The sequence below is a fragment of the Athalia rosae genome, chromosome 1, assembly GCF_917208135.1.
Source record: "Athalia rosae chromosome 1, iyAthRosa1.1, whole genome shotgun sequence".
NCBI lineage: Eukaryota > Metazoa > Arthropoda > Insecta > Hymenoptera > Athaliidae > Athalia > Athalia rosae.
In genome coordinates, this window is record NC_064026.1 from 26,804,107 (window position 1) to 26,825,107 (window position 21,001).

At 36.7% G+C, this 21,001-nt stretch overlaps 1 protein-coding gene across 8 annotated transcripts in view; it reads right to left on the reverse strand.

Moving 5' to 3' along the window:
• Positions 1–6,635: 6,635 nt before the first annotated feature.
• LOC105683436 (calponin homology domain-containing protein DDB_G0272472-like) overlaps positions 6,636–21,001 on the reverse strand; it is a 121,214-nt gene continuing 106,848 nt past the window's right edge. For 7 of the 8 annotated variants that reach the window (XM_048660113.1, XM_048660112.1, XM_048660114.1 and 4 more), the window contains 5 exons: positions 17,108–17,293; positions 15,401–15,503; positions 14,774–14,981; positions 14,522–14,700; positions 6,636–13,950 (listed from right to left, as the gene is read on the reverse strand). In XM_048660113.1, the coding sequence (XP_048516070.1) occupies positions 11,244–13,950; positions 14,522–14,700; positions 14,774–14,981; positions 15,401–15,503; positions 17,108–17,293 (3,383 nt within the window). In that variant the 3' untranslated portion in view covers positions 6,636–11,243. The remainder of the gene's footprint in view (positions 13,951–14,521; positions 14,701–14,773; positions 14,982–15,400; positions 15,504–17,107; positions 17,294–21,001) is intronic. The other variant, XM_020850870.3, reaches the window with a different exon arrangement.

Consider the following 21,001-nt stretch of genomic DNA (forward strand, 5'->3'; position numbering starts at 1 on the left):
TATTATAATCATAATCCTAGGCGAGGTTGGTTTCTTTTTACTTATATATATAATGAATATAATTACATGATTAAAATAAAAATAAACAATATCATTTGTAAATTATTTGTTATTTTTAATGTAAACTATATACACGTAAATTTATATATAAATATATATACATATGTATTATCACATTTACCTACATATGTATCTACCGTTATCAATTATCAATTGCGCATATTATAATTAATTATTACGTACGTTATTTTATGTAACCAAAAATATAGTTTTGTATATTAATAGACGATAGCTGTACATTAAACTTAATTATCTCTAACGTACAATCCTCTCATTTAAATCACAACCCACCAATTACTATGAAGAGAATCCCAATTCATTTCCTTAATAATCAAATATCAGTGAATAACTGATGATCCTTTTATAATACAATATTTTCACCTTAGAGGGAACGTTCAAATAAAACGGACGCTACTCAGAAGCAATCGTCAGTCAAAGACGTGTACCTACATTCCGTGTTCGGATGGTTACTGGATCGTTAGTTAAAGATTGGTAAAAACAGCCCTGGATAAAAATCTGCCCGCGGTATACGGGATTTGAAAATTTTGCGTCTTAGAAGACTCCTAATTTGCCAGCAGGATATACTCGATTTCGACCAAGCATTCACACAAGACTCTGAGGTAAATTTAGCACAGGCGATAAGGAAGATTCACAATGAAAGTCCACAATTTCTAGAATTCAGCACTACACAATTATGATAACAATTTCCCGCTATTATCTTGGGGTCCATGCGTATTTTTCCTTATCGTATCCTCCCTTACCCATCGGTACACTTCATCCCCTGACTTTCTCTGTAACCCCTAGATGTCGGTCCGCGTATCACTTTTTTTAAGGGTGGCGATTTTCAGTAGTCACAACAGGTCATTGCTGTGACCGACCGATTCAACTTTCCGACCCCTATCTACTGGCGACATTGTGGATGGTAGGTCAATTATTTGCAAAGAGGTTCGCGGTTTTCTTTACAAACTTTATTGAATGAAAATGAGAGAAGATGGTTTTGATTTATCTCCCCTCCCTCGCATTTTTAGATAACAACCAATTTTAATTACAGCAAAATGAATTCAGTCTACATCGAGTCTACTACGATGACTATATGGATGTTCAGACGAATCATATAGCACACGAAAGATTGTACTCGTTCGTATGTAAATAGCAAGGGGTGAATAAATAATAAAATAAATTATTGCGGCACTTTATTATGGACGCGAACTACCACCCTTGTTTCATGTCTAGAGGTGAGGATCGCGTGTTTCGTTCCCATAACTACCTTCTTCGAAGTTGTGGTCGCCGAGAACTTCGTAGAAATAATTCAATAGATATCTTTGATCCGGTAACGTTCAGGTAACTGGAAGCTTTGTTACCACTGATATACATGTAAGTATACCAGTATTTGTTAGTAAATGTATGTATAAACTAACTGGTAACTACTAGCATTGAGAACAGATAGGGTATATCTATTCTCAATGCTACTAGTTAGTATATGTATACATCAGTGATTGTTATAATGGCTAGCGGTCTGACGTCTCAGTTCATCACTTAGTTTGGAGGTAATCAACTTATTGAAACATCTAGAAAAGATTTCGGAAAATAACTTGACTTCTTTCAATGTACAATTCGATTCAGGGACGAGATATTTAAATGCACTTTCGTCGTGAGTGCGGGGGCGGATCATTTCTAAATTTCAATGTTGAATCTTTTATCGCTGTAGTCGCCAGAAAAAAGGTGTACATTACAGAGTTTTGTTGCAGGCACAACAGCGTTGTAGTAGACTGTCGTAAAAGAACGATAAAATCTCGATACAGAACAATGAAAATGTATGACTTTTTTTTTTGTCTTTACTAGCAATAACTTTACGAAACCTGAAAACCAAAAAGAACAAAGAAAAAAAAAAAGAAAAACTGAAAACTGCGTACGGTAGGTAGTTTGGGCTCGAGTTGGTTTAACATTAATTCAGTTTCGCAAAAGCACAGAGGTGTAGTGAAAAGTTTTTGTTGTAACTGTGTATGATATTTGTATGACTGCTCTATCCATTCGCGGAAAATGGTGAATCTTATTACGCTCAGTTTTATTTTATCGAACTTTTTTGGTTCTGCATTTGCGCACCGTTGCGGCTGCTGTGCAGTGAATATAATTTCGCGTAGAAATTTAGATACAACAAACTGTGGACATTTGTATACCACATATACAAATGTATCTACCACGCAGTGAAACTGCATCATCTTATAAATATTTATGGTATACCACGCCCCTCATACCCTCGTACCCTCGAATCCCCCTTTCATTGGAACATAGATCGCATTGTAATGCCCTGCTTTTCCGTATGAGTATCGCAGCCTCAAGGATGGAAGATAGCTCTTACGTTGCTCGAATACACAAGATATATTTCCTCCGAAGCTCTCTTTTTACTCTGCAGCAATAGTTCTCTATCCGTTTTCTCAGATTTTCATGAACTTTTCTTCAGATCTCTCTATCTGCAAGAAACTGGTTGATGGTTCGAAGATGCATATGTCAAGACTCGAAACACATCAAAACCCAGTCGCTTGAACGGTACGGAGAAGATCTTTCTTTCGGCCAAAATCCCCAAAAGACATAGCCTTGAAAATTTGGCGATTAATGATGTTGAAAATTTTACCTAGTCATTTGGGTGACTGAAGATGTCATGTTTCTTCTACCAGGAACGATAAATTGCGACAAGTCGATCAAGTTTATAGATAGTCTAATTTAGCCAGCAGATATGGTTGTGTGAGCTTCACATGATTCTCGTTATCCTCGATTAATTTTTAATCCAGTTGAGCTACTTTCGCAGATGCTGAGGGATCGTTGTTGGAAGTTTTGAAAAAAAAAAAAAACGGGCTGACGAAAATAACGTTTCTCTTCGACTTTTCTTTTAGACCCGGAAATAGATGTACGTGCCAATGGTGAAAAAAGTAAGGTGTAGAAATTACTTTAACGTGTTGTAATTTAAAATGTGCAGTTGTACTGTACGAGATTCGTGTAAACATATCTCGTGGGTAATGACGCCTCGCTTGCTGGCTGTTAAAGTTTTCAAGCCTCTCAGTGCTCCGGGGTTCTCTTGAATACAATCTTTGTAGAAGTTCAACTCTTAGGCTGCTGTTGTTCTATTTCGGTCTTGCAAAAGTTTGCTTTTTACTTTCAAAGTACAAGAGAAAGAGTGAAAAAGAGATTGACAGAGATAAGAATATTTATACAGTACGGTTTAACATTCGTCGAGAAAATAAAAATTTTCACGTCACAATTTCGCGACTCGCGAACGCTGGTCGGACATAGTCGAGGACGTAGTGCAGCTATGCATCTTACCAATTTTCCGAACAATTTTATCATCGCAGAGCAAATATAAGTACTTGGAAAAGTTGTACACTCGAAGTTACATGAATTTAGTCGATTGATGCTAATTGAGAGCTTAATTATACCACTCCAATGGTATGGCAAAATTCAATTTGAACATAGTTTGGCAATAAATTTTTCAGCTCTGTTTACTCGGTTCGTTGAGATGCCAAAGAAACTTGTGCAATAACTAACCGTACGTTTTAACTTTCTAATCATTACATTTCAAACTTTAATTCATCACATGAAAGTAGCGAGAAAAAAAAGAAGTAGTTCCGTCGCTGAATGCGGATGGAACTTCTCGATGACGAATGAAAAGTCAAATGAAAAAATTCTGCCGGTCTTACAATTAGCATGCGAGAAGAAAGTTAAACGAAATCATCGGACACTTTCACGTTACACGCAAGTTCTAAAGCACGCGAGGGTAATGAATCATTCTTGCGATTAGGACTTGCAATTGGATAATCTGTATTCGGATAAATTTTCAATCCGAAGTGACAACGAAAATTGGAAAAGCTCTGTAGCTTCCAGTGTAATCAAACCTATTAGCAGAGATGTATATATATCGTACATGTGAGAGACGCTGTCAGAAACACCTACCGCGTTTGTACCACGTGCAATGGACCGACGCGCGACGCGACGCGTCGACGTCTGGATATAACACCGCGATATTGCGGAGGGTGTTGGCGATGTTACGGAGAAAATTTAATTGGAAAATGACCACGCGAGCGAACAATTAATCCTCAACAAAATTAAAAGCACATTTTCCTAACATAGTTTTACTAATTTAATATTTCTTTTCAAAACCGAGAAAACCGTGTACATTTATCATGTCCTTGTAACTGTGCATTATATGCAGAACCGAACAGCGCTGTTCAGAAACACGACGGATTGGATGATTTTTTTGAAATATCATTCCCAATCCAGAAATGTGAGTCAACTGTTGAAAAATCTTGAGAGCTGATTGATTTCTCAATAACCGTTTCTCGTCCACTTCGTTACATATTTCAACTTATGAATGTACTCGATTAATTCTTCCATAAGAAAAGTAAAGAAACGCTCGCTTCGTTGATGATTCGAACGGTGATGAAAAGTGAGACAAATTGAAGCACGCCCAGAAGTTGCTTCTCGTACACATACATCGTCGCAACATTTATCGTCGCACGTACTTTTGCTTCCTCCCCCCCCCCCCACACCCAACTATCACCCCTATCCATCGTAGTGTCGAATTACTCGACCCGAAAGCACTTCAACCCTGCCACAAAGTGTTGTATAAATAAACCCTTAACGGTCCCATTATTTGACGCTATACACACACAGGGTGTTCCATTCTAATTGTACACGAATGTTGGGTCATCAAAAAGACCAAGTTGTGCGCCGGAAAGAAAATATGTTCCATACAGAAGTTTGAGGGTTCTACAAGAGACGAAATTTCGTGTGACCGTTTGTTCTTCCAAAGAAATGAAATGAATTTATAGAATTTTCTACGTACTACTACATTCTCTAGATTCTTCACGATGGTTCATTTAAAATGCGACACCCAAGATGAGCATAACCATTTATTTGAAAAAACCGAATTCGTGAACGCGGTGGACTTGAGTACGTTTACTCACTTTTCAAGTTTTGTTGTGCCTCGGCAACGAGAAAATATAAAGATCGATATACTGCAGTTATTTTATTCGTGCTTTGAATCGTTTTTTCTTTTTTTTTCATCACTCGGTATGTGCGGTGTATCTCAGATATACCGCGATATTATACCTATTCATGTGGTGCATGCGCGTCTTTAAATTTTCGAACCGATACCTCTTTTTATGGTGCCGTTTTCATGCGTCGTTGAACGAAACGGGGGAAAAAGGAAAAACTTGTATTCAAGAATCTGGAAAACGAAGTTAGGTCCGTATTCTTACATCTATATGTATTCCTGCGGTCGTTTTTTCCCCCATATGTATAAACGTTAATATTTAACAAGTAAACAGGAAATACACCACTGCGATAGCATCGTGAACGATCGTGAGAAAGGATTATCAGAAAATTCTGGAGCGTCAGCTGCGAGCTTCACATACCTCAGAAAATATCGAAATAAAATAAACGGCCTTAATCTGCGTGTACCTCAAGATGGGGAAAATCTCGAGCACTTCGAATTTGTCGTAGTAGATTGGTATTTGTTCTTTCGCAAAATAAAGTCCATTTATTCTTATACTAATCTAGCCAGTTTTATCTCGAGTCGCGCTGCAGCTCGGTCAGGACCAAAAAATTCGAATCACTTGTACAAAATGGCGCTTGCCATTTTTCTTTTTATTTTACAACGGTTACAAGTACAACGTAAACCGTGATCGAGGGGGTAGTCATATATTGTATCGGGTATGAGATAAAATCTTTAAAAGTTTGTAAAAACTTGATAACTTTATAAAGTATATAATACCTTAATCGCGAAACTTTTCCAACAATTTTCCCGTTATGTACAGTTTTCTTATTTTCAGCAAATAGAGTGTGCCGGTAGACCTAGGTGCACTCGTTTTAACTTTCTTCCTTTTCTCAAAGAAAAAGGAAACGAGGGAGCAGTATGATATTCATCGATAAATTGCATCCAGTTCGTCAACTGGGAAGAACCAAATTACATACTGCCCACGAACTACTGTACTTATGCTTACGATTTAATTTCATCGATTTGCCGTACATGGATATCAAAATTGCAGCAATTGTTCTCATGTTCGATTTTAGTATTCGAAATCTTCTTACCTGGATTCGATCTCTTTGACGGCGACCTCCACATCTTGTCGATTAAAATGAGTCGGTGGATGCAGTCGGGTGATTTTCGACATTTTACTTTTTACGTATAAATTTGATTGCATTTTTCTACAACCTTCACCTATGTACAAAGGAAACGACGGTGCGACGTAGGTATCTCGCGCGAAACTGGTTTAACGAAATGGTTTGGCGTCGCGAATCCCAGGACACCTGTTAGTTATAGCGTTTAATTTAACCCCGGGTTATAATTTGGCTCGCAATTGCTGATCCCTCGGCGCAAAACCGGACCTCGTTTTCAGTAGGCGAGTGCTTTGTATTTAACTGCAATGTATTATGAATATGTATATAATACATACAAGTATGTATTTATGATTTATATACTTGAATTTCAGGGAGCAATGCACGATTTCAGGAATGCGTAATTAGATGGGATTGTATTATGGAAATTGAAGAAGAATAATAAAAAATTCTTCTAGTAATAATTACGCACAAAAATGTTAATTTAATAACAATATACCTATATATAATATATACCTATGTATATATGATGTATACATGTGGTGCTTAATTTTACATATATATATATATTTTTTTAATTTTAACAATTTTCTTACTAGCCTACCTATAGGTATGTTTTTATATTAACTCATTTTTTCCTCTCCAAGTTAGCAAATATTCATTCATTTCATTAATAGGAAATATCATTTATGTGTACAGTATAATCGAATTGCATCCTCGAGAATTAGTGATAATATAATATATTCACGACGGATGGTTTTTTTCATATGTAATGTTAATCGTCATAATGATATTTTCATGAAAATGTTCTTTTTCTGAATCAATGTTTTGCCAACTTTTATGTAATATTACATATCAACTTTTTTTAATTTATCCACAAGGTGTATCATAATGGTATGCAAGTTACAAAAATCGCCCGAAACCTTTTTTTTTTATTTTATTTTATTTTTTTAGTTTTTTTTTTTTTTGCAAAGCTTATGTGTATGTAATATAAAGTGATATATATTATATTTTTGTATTTACAAATATCATGTTGTTGGTACGCTTTCACCGTGGGTATACGTATATTGCAACGTATTTATATAGATACAACAAATATGGAGAAGTTTTCTTTTACTTTAAGTTTTCATCTTGAGAAAATATCGAAATAATCGTGTTCTTATTGTGTTGGTTCTACTTGTTTTTATTATAATATAGTATGATCGGAAAAACTTAACAGAAAAACCAAAATATTGATATTCAATCATTATCATAAACATATTTAATATAACAGGGAATATTAATCGATAATATGATATAAACGGGGTATATGTATATAAGTATAAGATTAATTCGTATCAGAAATTAACAATAATTGAATGAAATTCGTTGCTATTACAGTTTTGCATTATTGGTATGATACAACAGTATTTTTTGTTCTTGATACTTTTTCTTAAATTAGTTTTGTATTATTATTTGAAAGTGAGAAATTGAACGTTCGATATTTTAGATAGTTAGTATTACGGTTTCATTAGTTTACAATAGTAAGTTTTCTAATATATTCAAATTTAGATTATTTTAATAGCTAGAAGTTTATTGAGAATCGACAACCTCATCATCTAAATTCGGTTATATACGTATTTGTTGAAGTATTGAAAATTAGGGGCGTCGCGTCACTTTGTAATATAAGGACTTGTAAAATTATGTAAATCAACAACTATAGGGAAAATGAACGTTTTCGGATCGCAAGAAGAAGAGAGAAAATATTTCAATGAACGTTGATTGCGTTTTTTTTCAAGGGTCAAAGAATTACAGTTCAAATATTAAGAGCTGAGAATGCTGAGGCTCATCCTTTGAACATATGCACCTTATACACGTGAATATTTTTAGCACGATATTTCGGATTCTGAGTTTCTGTATTCACACGATGAAAAAGCTTTCCGTTTTAAGAATTGTTTTTTCCATATCGCTTGCACTTCGTCAAATATGGCAACACTTCCTAATATGTATATGAATATTTCTTTTTTCAATCTATCAATGTGGTTTTAATCTTTCATATAAAATTGAAAATTTATAAAGCTAAGAACACATATTTATATCCGATAAATATGTGCGTAGCGATAATTATTTATTTTTCTTACTCTCTTATTCGGTTTTTCATACGATGCATTTTTGTCGATGACAAAATTTCTAGGTTTTTTATTTAACTTTTTTCTATATATCGTATATTCGTTTGGTCGTCTGGCAGTATCAGTTTTATTTTAAGTCGAAATTAAGTTCTGATTCATCTCACATATGGTGTGGTATATGTACTACACATATATGTAAAGTTTTTCAGAATTAAGCAGATAATTGATTTTGGAAATTATTCAAGCCGCGAGCCCAGAGAGAGTGATAGTTTGATGGATAGAGTGGAGAAGATCGAAAAGAGATGGAAAGATGCATTTGACGGGCGGATGAAATTTGGTCGTAAAAAATAACTCCATATCAAGTTGAAATATGGTAGATTCGACATGTAACTAGACAATATTGTTCACGAACAGAGAGTATCATTGGTGTATTCGAAAGAACGCCGATCGCGATTATGATTGAGCACCTTTCGCATGATTATAAATCCGCGATTATTGTTTCAGCAGAGAATATTATTATTAACCATAATCATTATTATCATCAATATAATCAGCTTCACATGATTATGCAGAATTTCTATCGCGTTTTGTCAATTTCAATGGTTAACTATCTTTTATTACACAAATACATATAATATACTCACCTACAAATTTTTCAATTCCTGTCCGGTTTTGTTCTTTTTATTTTTTTTATAAATATCTATTCGTGTTCATTCAATGTTTTTCATACAAAGTGTATAATATAACGTAGGTTTACACGGAGCCTAATGTAGGCTGCAATAACTATATAACGATGGACGAATTCAATTATAATAATTTCCGGTATATACATATTATAAATGGTATATAAATTCAATTTGTTTGATTCGATTTTTATTCTATTCATTAATGTAAGAGAACAGAAAAAGAAAATTCAAAACTGCTGGAACGTATAGATTTCATTTATAGTTAATGTATTTTATACGGATATTGTATACGTATACATATCATATGTATAGTACCGAAATCATCTTCTTTCTTATCTCACTTAGTCAATTAAACCTAATCGATAAACCGATGTTCTCAGCTATAATATATAGCGACTACATGGAATAATAAATTTTTACTTTACTATTACATATATCTCTATACTATACACCTCCGAATTATTTATACCTGTAGATATATTTTATTTATGCAGCTACACGATTGTAGCCATGAAATAACGAGCGTGGTTTTGAAAAAAAACGAAATCCAAAAAAATCTAGAAAACCTTACTATGAATGTCGTGAACGGAATGCACGGGAATGTCGGTTTATTATTATATTATTACTATCACTATCAGTTTATTTTCTTTTTTCTCTCACGTTAATTCAAGAACAAATCTGATTATATACACAGAATAACGATATTGTGAGAGAAGAAAAGATCTCGCTCAATTTAATTAAAATTTAGAAATTACGTTATTACATGTACGTTAGGGTTTTTCATTTTTTTCAAATTTAGAAGAGTAACGTATTTCATGATAACGCAGGTGCCGATCGATCGTTAGTTTTTGTCTTGCGTAGCTTCACTGTAGCGAATATGTTCCCCCTGAAATAATCCCATGTTAGTACCGACACCATAGCATGCAGTAATATGTGAGTAAATTGTCTTTTTTTTTTCTCAATTTTATTACAACACCAGAGATAACAAATCTTTTCATCGAAGTTAAATAATGCGCGAGCCACAATTGACGTACAGGCATTGAAATTTTCAGACAAAAATTTTATAACATCGATGTGAACTACATCTACCTTTTTTCGAGATTAAAAAAAAAATAATTTCTTCCCTTCACTACCATACGACTTTTGATTGAAATTTTTTTCCGTACCCACCTGTCTCGGCTCGCGAAATATTTAACTGTTACGTTGAAAACGAATCATCTTGGGTATTAAGTACGTATGCTTATGAATCGGATTTTTAATTAAATATATTCTAAATCTATTTATCAATGTAACTATTTTTTATTTACGTATGTCTGTATAGGACCGGAGTATTTTTTAGTACTTCTGGGGAATATGGTGCAGTACACATGCCTGTGTACTCTATATACTATATGAATGAAATTTCATAAACTCGATTGATATATGTATAAATACTATCTATGTGTACAGCTATAACTAAGTATTAGGTACTTTCAGGTTTTGATAATTGAAAGAAAGTTTTTGTATCATATTTGTTTGTCTCTTGTCATCTACAAGTGTAATGAACAATAAAATAAGCGTGTTTCGGGTTTAATTGCTACTAAAATATAAGCAAGCTCGAGTGCGTATAAAATAACGAACAAAAAATGTACGTTGGATATTCTCCATCGTTGTGACCCTACATTGTGTAAATGGGGTATGTAAAGTAATTAGACAAAGTTTCAATTACTTTTCAATGTGTTTCCCCCCTCTTTTTTGACCGTGCTGCGACGGTTATTACGTTTGCTGTAGAAATTATACGGGTAGGCAAAATAAAAAAAAGGTGGTAAAATGTGTATGTATCGGAAAATATGCTCCTTTACTCCAACGTTGGCCAATTTCTCGATTCAACACCGACCCTTCTTATTAATATGCTTGGTATAAAAGTATACGAGGTATTTGAATTTTTTTTTTTCAAGGGTAAATATTTTCCCGTTGTGAATAATAAGTGTCTTATATGAATGTAAATTGTGTATACATATGTGTCATGGGTAGAGATACGTTTTTGAAAATGATCAGAAAATTCTTGATCAAGTCTCCTTTTTTTCTTTCAATTTTTATCCATACCTTTCCCTGTCTATACTTGGAGTAGAAGCAATAATAGTAATGATCATATCGAGAGAATAATTAAATAGAATAAAAATCAAATAGATACTGAGTATAAAATATATCGCTTAATATGTGGATTACATAACATAACGAAAAAAAATGTGAGAATTAAATAGAATCTTTTATTTCCGTGCTGATTTTTGTTAAGTATTCACTGTTTCTTCGATTTTACCGATGGATCAACACCCCAGAGATCGTACCATGGACCGCATGTATTTCGTTCCCTTTCTCTTTCTTTTTCTCTCTCTCGTTCTCGTTCCCTTTCTTTTTCTTTATCCCTGTCACCGTCTTTGCGTAATTTAGTTCTTGGTAGCAGAGTTTTTTCAGCAACAGCTTGATCTTTGACGACAATGCAACTGTACGTGGATTCTTCATCGGATGCTTCGGTTTCGGAAAAGTTTTGTATGAGGCCGTCATCGTCATCACCGTAAGTTTTCTTTCTTCGTTCACTTTTTTTAACAACGTTTGATTCTTTCAGTTCTGCTACAACCATATTTTGTTTTGCCTCAAGACTACGCTTACGTTCATTTTCTAATATCGCTTTCCGCGATATGTTACCCACGAAATACGAGCGTTCGTCGTTGTGCATTCGATATTCCGATCTTTCCGTTACTTTTGGCCTCTCAGCTGGCGTTGGAAAATCGTCTTGATATATTTCAGATTTTTCCGGTTTGTGAATTCTCTCCGCTGGTTTTGGCTCCTCAATTCTTTCTCTTTCTCTTTCTCTTTCTCTCTCCCTTTCTCTCTCTCGCTCTCTTTCGCGTATCTCCCTGTCGGAAATTTCGCGTGATTTTAGTTGATCCTTGTCTGTACTATTTCTAGTGGTTGATGCAACTTCCGGTGTCGATTTCCGGGATCTTTCTTCCGTCATTCTTTCTCTGTCCGTTTCAACTCCACGATCTCTTAGGTTTGCCGATATTTCGTTTTTTTCTTCTTTTTTCAACATCTTCGGAATATCGACGAGAGATCTGTGCTGCCATAACGCCATACCTTCGAGTACATCGGAATCACGTCTGAAACGCCAGAAAGATTTTGTGCGCTTCACTAGTTTTGGTCCTTTCATCATTCCCACACTGTTTGCGTCAGAATCGAAACCACCCATTCCACCTGCTCTACCACTTTGGATAAAATTACTAGCCAGAGTATTACTTTGACGTTGTTTTTTGTCGTTTTTCAACGTATTGTTGTTCGGATCATTTTGATCGTTTATTTTTTGACCATTTTTATCGAATTTCAGTGGACTTTGAGCCCTAGGATCGATTTTTTGATAACCGTGTTTTTCGACTATTTTCGTGCGTTCTAATTTAGTTTCAAAATTTGATTCGTAACCACGTTCCTTGTCCGTGTAAGACGAATCCCTTCCCAATCTCATTGTTGTTGCCGTTGTTTCACCGTATATATCTTCTTTTTCGGAATATCTTCTCTCTCTGTACGGAATGTCGCTAGGTCTTTCTGGCGCGTCTTCAAATGGTGGACGTGGTCTATCGATGTACCGACGACTCGACGCTGTTCTATCAACTTTCGTAATATTTCTATTGATTTCGGAATTTTTATCAAAATTTCTCTCATTTCTATTATCGTTGTTGTTATTATAGCTACTCCTTATCTTATCTCTTCTTTCGTAGCTCGAATGCCTCTCGAAATATCTCTGATCATTTTCTCGTTCCTGATTATGTTGATGCTGTTTTTCAAGATTTCTTTCTCTCTCTTTATCCAGTTTATCCTTTTCCTTATCATATCTTTGCAACGTACCTCCAACGTTTCTCTCCTTATCTGATGTAAACTTGTCAACGTTATATCCCCTGTCGTTATCCTTATCAACCGAAATTTTACCGTCCTCTTTATTCATGACGTAGGATTCGTTGTGGTGCATGTGAACATTTCTATCTCCGCTATCGACGAATTTCGACGGACTCAAGCCCCTCGCATATTTCTGCGCCGTTTGCTCCAATTTTTGTGCAATGTGTTCAACTTTTCTACCAGATTCTGGTATCGTTAACGTACTACTTTCCTCGTCGGAATCCGTCTCCAATTTATCTTCCTCGCTGTATAAAATCATTTCTTCCCTGCGATTATCATCGCCAGATACTTGCTTGTAACCGCGGTGACTTGAATTATTCAAACTTTGATCGTTACCATCTGTATCGTCTTCGTAATATTTTTGCGCTTTGTTCTCATACTTTGGAGTGTATTCGTTCGCACCATATTTCTGTAAAACTGGCGATTTTTCATGACTGTAATCATCGTCGACTGCCGCCGTAGATGAACTTGCCGCAGTACGCCTTTGGATATATCTAGGTGCGGTATTCCCTGTTATTTGTTCATCGTTGAATTTGTTTCGCTGATTCGGATTAGGACGTTCTTGGGACGAACGATCCATAGGTCTTTTTTGATTTTCATAATCGCTGGAATAATCACGATTACCGATACCACCGTTTCTCTCATATTTATCCGACACTTTGTTAGACGTCCTTTCGACTGAATTACGAGCATAGACGCGAGGATTTGCGTTGTAATCTTGATGATGATTCCCGTTATCTTTCAATCCGGTATTCCTACGATTTTCCAATTCGTCACGTCGCTCGAAATGGCGTCCATTGGCCGTTGGTTGATATCTTGACGATGAATTTTGACCATCGTTGGATGGTGTTCCTTGATTCACATCTGCCCATAAATCCATTGCGCTCTTATACAATTGCCAACTTTTTTCATCCTTCGGTATTGTCTTCCAAGAATCATTGTTCTGTTGCCAATCTTTGACCATTGAATTATCGTTATCTCCTCTTGACGACGACGATTGAAGCTGAACTACCCTATCCGCTTCCGCTATTCTTTCGGCTCTGGGTTTCCGACGTTGTCTATTGTACCGAGATTATCGTTCCGCGATTGGAAAATAAAAGAAAATAAATAATATAGAACAATTGTGGCGATAATAATTTAATAATAAAGTAAGATCAATTATTTTATTATTATTTGTGATTCTTTGTTTTTTTTTTTTTTTTCTCTTTATACTTGGCTACAGAAATGGAAGCGTAGCTCTTAAGGCACCACCACCGTGTTTATTGCCACCGACTTCGGTAACGCATGCGGAATCTATAAAGAACCAGAAAAACAAACATCCAAACTTAAGAACCAAAAGAAACAGCTGCTAGCGTTGGCCTACAATTAGACATCTAATTCTATTCTATGCAATCCGATGATAATATGAGAAGCGATACATTCTCCATATGTGCCTATTAGAAATCATCTTTGGAAACTTGATATTTACACACTGAAAATATCTAGAAAGAGAATGGGGCGAGGCGGGGGGGGGGATGAAACCAAGATTACTACCCTAATGATACCCTGACCTTGGAAGCCCTGTGTTGAAATTTCGCCCGTGTTATGAAAGAATAATAAAATCAATTGACGAATGTTCTTTTTTCTTACCTCATCGCCTCGTCGTCGCTGTAGTCGATGTCCGGTTGTACGGGTGGTTCGTTCGAAAAACCGCTGTCGTTACTGCTGTGCAATGAAGTAATTGCTTGGGGCGGTGGTACAGGTGGTATCGGTGGTTGAACTCTACGACCTCCGGCTAAAGCTGACGGCAATGTACCGGAAGGACGGATCTAGGGGACGACATTAACGACCGGTAAAATGACCACGATAATTTTCGAAGGGTAAGAATAAATGATCACTTACGGATTTCGCTTGACGAGACGTCGGTGTTGTTATTATGTTTTGCGAACTGTTGCTGTTCGACATGTTCGTCGGTGTGTGGCTGCTATTGCTCGCCGTAGTGTCGTCGACGTTGCTCGGTGTTACGGGCGGTCGCGAAGGGGGTGGTTTGCACGGCGGTACAACCCTCGGTTCCGGTGTACGTCCGTTGTTAGATGCTCGGGACGGCGATCTAGGCGTCGAAGGACAGAGGAATTGTCTCGTTATCAGGAAATTCGATCGAGAGATAGGCGCCGTACGACCATCTCCGCTGTATATAAAACCGAACGGGGGCGGGAGAGAGAAAAAAAGACGGCATAAAGGGGGAGATTGGAAACGTCAAGACTCTCCCTAAGTATCTCAACCCTGGAATAGGCGAGCTCGAGGAATGCAATTCAGACTTCGGAGGGGTGGATAAGGTCAATGTCCCGTTACACATATCTACCAATCAGATGAACTTTTTTATCTTCTTCTTTCTAGACTATTTTCCAAAGATAAGCGCAGATTTTTTCTGTCTTTTTTTTCTTTCTTCTCTTAGTGAAGAAGAATGGTGAGAATGGTATTTAGTAATTCAGTTTTGGAGAAAACAAAAAAAAAAAAGAAACAACTTACCCGAGCGTGTCGTCGATTATGATCTCGGTGTAGGCCAACGGGAACCAACCTGAACTTTGAGTGCGTAAGTTTTCGCCGAATTGCCAACCTTTTTGTCTGTCACCTGGTAGGCGATAGATAAAAATGGAAATGAGATAATCATACGGTTATAAAATTGATATTATTGTTTAGTGACAAAAGTGTAACTGCGATGTTACAGTTATCTTTATCTATTCATTTTTTTTCCCGTAACTTTTTGTCGTTGAGAGTTGGAGAAAAGCTTCATCATTGCGATGGATAGTAAAGAGGACAAAGAGGCTCTTGAAAAAGCGTTAAAAAATTTACTAGGGTAAGTATACTTGGAAAAGGAAATCTCACACTTGGAAGAGATCATACTTCATCTTCTCAGCAAGCCAGTACTTTTTGCGTCCTACATTTTTTTTTTTTTTTGCTAGTCATTCATTTTCTTCACTTTAGATTTATTCTTATATTTATGTATACTTTTTGAATATTTATATTGTCAGAACCTTTCTATAGCGTTATAACAATGTGCCCGGGTTAGAAACTGCTTTTATACATATATATACATGCGGCAACGTGCCACTTTAACGAGTTTTTCAAATGAGAAAAGAGACAACTCCTGCTGAGGTGTTTTGCATAGACGTGACATAATGTATAACGCAGTTTAACAGAGCCAACTTCGGGTCAAGTAACTACCTGAATTACTTGTACCAGTTGTTGTTAGAAATGATCAGGTATAGTGCAGGCTAAACCATAACGAGGTGTTCAAACTTGGGATACACGTACACGAACACAAATGAAACATCATTTCTGCTCTGGGTGAATATTTTGACGGAATATTCCCACGTGTACCAAGGGGGTATGAAAGGATTTGATTATCTTGAAACCAGTTTGTCATGTCGACGCGAAATTTCAGAGGGGGGTCTTTGAAGGCAAAGTTAGGTCAACGTCAGACGGTCAGATTTTTTGATCTTTTTTTTTTTTTTTTTAAATAAAAAACAATTTTTTTTTGCAGTCGTAAAAATTGGTGAATTCGCATGAGTTTCAATTTAAATAAAAAATGTGCAGACTATTGCAGAGCTTCTTCGGAATTATTTGAAACAATTCAATTACTTAATTAAAATTTGGACACGCCCTTATCGAGGACCACCTCTCTTATTTCGCTTTAATATTCTGTCTGCAGACATAAATAGGAAAAAAATAACGTTAGAAGAAGAATAAACTAGGCGAAAGAAGATAGTAAAATTTTATCGTAGGCTATATAAAGGTATAATTTAACGTTAGAATATGGAGTTACATACATAGCCAACTTTGCATCGTGCCAAAGGGGGGGGGGGGGGGGGAAGAACATGAGAACGAACGCACTACAGATAGACGATATTCAAACCATCGTACCGAATGTTTGCCCGTGCGATGCAGTTGCAATAGGTACTTCGACTAATGAGCCAATGCGGAGTAACTATCGTTACATACATGTATAGACTAGACGCGAATGGGATTTACGAAATATACGATTCACGTCTATAGCCAGGTGTGGCGTAGATTCGAAGATCCGAATGACCACGATATCGCGGCGAGCTCTTATCGAACGGAGGCAATTCAAACGAATGAGTTTTATATACGTCCGTTCGTTCGTATGTCCATCTAATTATTTACGAAATACAAAGTACCGCCGATTATCCTTATATTCGGTCAGGTACGACTCACCCATTAACGCTATCAAATCCCCTTCCAAGAAACTCAGCTGATTCTCTCCTGAGCTGAGATAGGCGAATAATGCACGTGCCAGAGGTGCATCTCCCCAACCTCCGACGTTACTTATTCCTCCTCCGATTCCGCTGTTTCGGGATGCCGGTGCCATTGATCTCGGCCGCGGTGGTGTTTCCGGAGCTTCTGGACGGAAGCGAAAAAAACAAAATTACATTACTACAATTTTACTAAAATCACAGATCACGTTTTCAACCTAGCCAGCGTTCTCCGAATGGTTTTTCAAACGATTTCCATGTGAATGCAACGTTCTTTTTCCTATTTTTTTTTTCTTCATTCGTTGTTCTTTGCTTTGCATGCGATATAGACACGTGTGGAAAGGGCTCGTTGCCCATTTTCTCTATCCCGCGTCCTGCAGGACAACCTGAGCCACACATACACAAATACGTATAAGTATACCGTACGCATATATAGAAAAGAAAGTTGCCACGTAAATTGTCGGACTTGGCAGAGCTCTGTATCCCGACGGCGGTGAAGTCTTCCACTTATAGAAAGAAGGGAGGAAGAGAAAGGACATTGCGACAGGAGCGGGATAGTCGCAGTTCTCGGCTCATGGGAATACCTTCGAAGTACCTCGGTATACAGTAGCGGCAGAAATTCTCCCGGGGATTCCCCCGTTTTAGGTATGGTATACATACATGGTATGAAGGAAGGACAGGGTTGAAAATGTACGTAGGTACGTATGTAGGTATATACGTATAGCGGTGGTTTAGGTATGTGGGATGACTGGTAGAGGTATAGCGTGTAACGTACACGGCGATGCGGGTGGGAAATGTCCTTTTGCACAGTCGGTGAAAAGTTTACTTTAGATCCTGATAAGCTTATCAGCTTCCCGCACTTGACTTATGTGTCATGTACGTTATTATTACACAACCTGTCTACATTTGTCTTGCGACAAGAGTGAGAGAAATAAGATGGGGGTATGAAAAAAAAAAAAAAAACAAGAGAATAGTATCACATCGTTTTTTCCATCTACCATTTCGCGCGAAACCGGATGACATGTAATTCTACTTTATATTATATTTATGCACCCACATGTGTTATCGCGTTCATTTCTCTCGGCGTTATATATCATACCTATAGTTTTAAGTTATAAAGCGTAGATTCGCTTTGAATCTAGAGAGCTTTCAAAAATTTGATTTAGGTCTTTCAAAGAGTTGAGTGTACAATAGAGATGATGAAGTTATAACCGCGTACAGAGACACGCTGTGGAGTTGCGTTGCAGAAATCAGATTTGTAGGATTTTTGACTTGTTGTATATTTGACGTATGGTTATCATCAGTGTTTAATAATTGTTCGTTTTGTCACTGCGATCTATATTGCGACTGCTGATGCTGCAGCTACGCGCGGTGTTAAAATGGGGGAATGAGAAGGTGTGTTCAGTTCGAAAATCGGACAATTTATCAACCCATATAGACGCTCATGTGTTACCCATTAGTTATTTACTACCAGCTCTGGCGTGCACGTAGCTACATGCACTATATTCACCACCCGAAACGAGAGAGGGATAGCTTCATTTTCAACCTCTTTTTATATAAATTTTTTTACCCCTATCATTTTGCTCTCGTTTTTCGTTCGACCGTTTCGAAAGTCGGTCTCGGGGGGTCTGAAGCTCGATTGTTAGCTGTTAGGAATTTAACCATATTGCCTATAGAAAATTCATCGGACAGAATTTTCTACGCCACTTGAGCGGTATGCATGAAAATACTGTTTTTGATTTTTCAAATAGTACGGTAAAGCACACGCCTACGTTGAAATACAACGTCATCCCGAATGTTTAATCGTGGATCGTTTTTTCAATGGGCTTACCAAACCATCGATAAATAGATCAAGTGATAGTTAACATGGGATTACTTGGGATTAATTACGAATTCAGATGTAAAACCTTTTCGAACATTATCTCCGTTGCGGGATAAACCGATGAAATTTCCACCGTAAATCGGTTTTGTATAATATACTCTGCATCCGAATGGTACAGTTAGGCGGTTCAGGCGATGAATCCACATTATAGTATTAATGGAAAATTATGAGGCTTATAGTAGTTCGTGCTTGTCATACGGAGGAATTCCATTATCAACTAAACATATTGATGTCGGAAGAAACGGGAGAAGAAAAGAAAAATAACGAATGAAAGAGATGAAATACGTCATTACGTAATGTCACATAATGTGCTATGTGGAATGTTTGAAGAAGTTGAGGCTCGATTCGCGTTTCACTATATTTGTTGAGGTATAATACGGTGAGAACGAACAATGGGTTTTCGTCCTTTCCTGCAGTTTCATAACTTGAGCTTTTATATATAGGTAGAAGATATGAACTATACATTTGTATAGCCGTAGTATATTATTGTCGAGGATGACGACGTGCCATTCCACTCGGTTAATTTATTCAATTTGTTTGAACGCGCGTCTGAGAAAATCTCGTGGTATGCGGATGCTGCGCGATAAAAAAGAATAGAGACAAGGAAAGAGAGGTAGGAATGTTTTATTATATTATAACTTATAAAATTTGAAAAAAAAAGACACGAGTACGTATAATATATGTGATTGATGAAGAGTAATTCGCAAAATCTCCTCGTATTCGTGCTTTGATATTCCATAATTATCGATGAAGTAGTCCTAATTGAAAGCATCGGGACAATATTATTCAATGGGAATATTACGAAAATGTGCAACCATGTATTCTATAATGTAGGATACACAGAGAGAGGAATAGACAAAAATTTGACCGGGTGGGTTTACGTGTAACATCAGGGGTCTTTTACGTCTGCGGGGTTGGTGGAACGTAACGGTAAACATGTCAATCCAACAAGGTATGTGTCACATGTAAAATAATGTGTACGTATATATACATGTACATGATGTGCAGTATACACATAGATATCATCGAGACGAATCATCTCCCTTCTGACCCGTTACCACTGAAACTCCAGGGAATGCTGAACACTATTTCACGATAAATATAAAAATGTAGGAGGTTTTTTTTTCGCGGACATGGTCTATGAAATTCTAAACGCGATGTTGGAGAATGACCGAAGTACGTATGTAGCATTAGAAAAATCGTCTGCTGCTGTAGATATTAAAATAGGGGTTTACGTTATTTTAATTTGACCTCTGTATTATTTCCACTGAAAAATCATAACTTTTATCATATACGTTCGTCTCGGAATATCTCTAACGTCGAGAACTACGAGTAATGAAATGGCCAGGAATATCCAGGATATGCTAGAGATTTCATTTAAACTTCAAACGGATGTAATAATGTTTATCATTTTCCCTGGAATACTGTTGTTTCACGTTTAATGACCACGTGTGTACTGCACGCGTTGGATTAATTTTCTTCATTTTTCCGAGGTATTCCTCACTCGTGAATTAGAGAAAAAAAGAGCGAGAAGAAAATACGTCTCGCTCTCTTCCTATTTCTCTTTCGATCCCTTCACCCTAAATCGGTATACCTATATACCGTCTGCGACGATGAAGAAAAGAGGGTGGAAAAAAAAAAAGAACAGGGGATTCCCCTAGAGCGAACGATGTCGCAACCAATGGGATCTGAACGTTTTACCATTTCACCCACTCTTAACCCTGCAAAGAGCGAGCGACTCTATCGTTTACTTAACCATGGCCCTAGTCCTTTTACTATTTCTTTTTTTTCCCCATATATATATAAAATAACTGTATACAGGTATAGAAAAACGTATATAAACACTCCTTCTCTTTTGCAGAAAGTGGTTGCGCAGGAGTGCTTTCACAAATCTTTGGAAGAAAACGAAGAAGAAAAGAGAATCGAATAAATAACGATAGAAAGAATGAAATGGAACCTATACTTTTGAATATT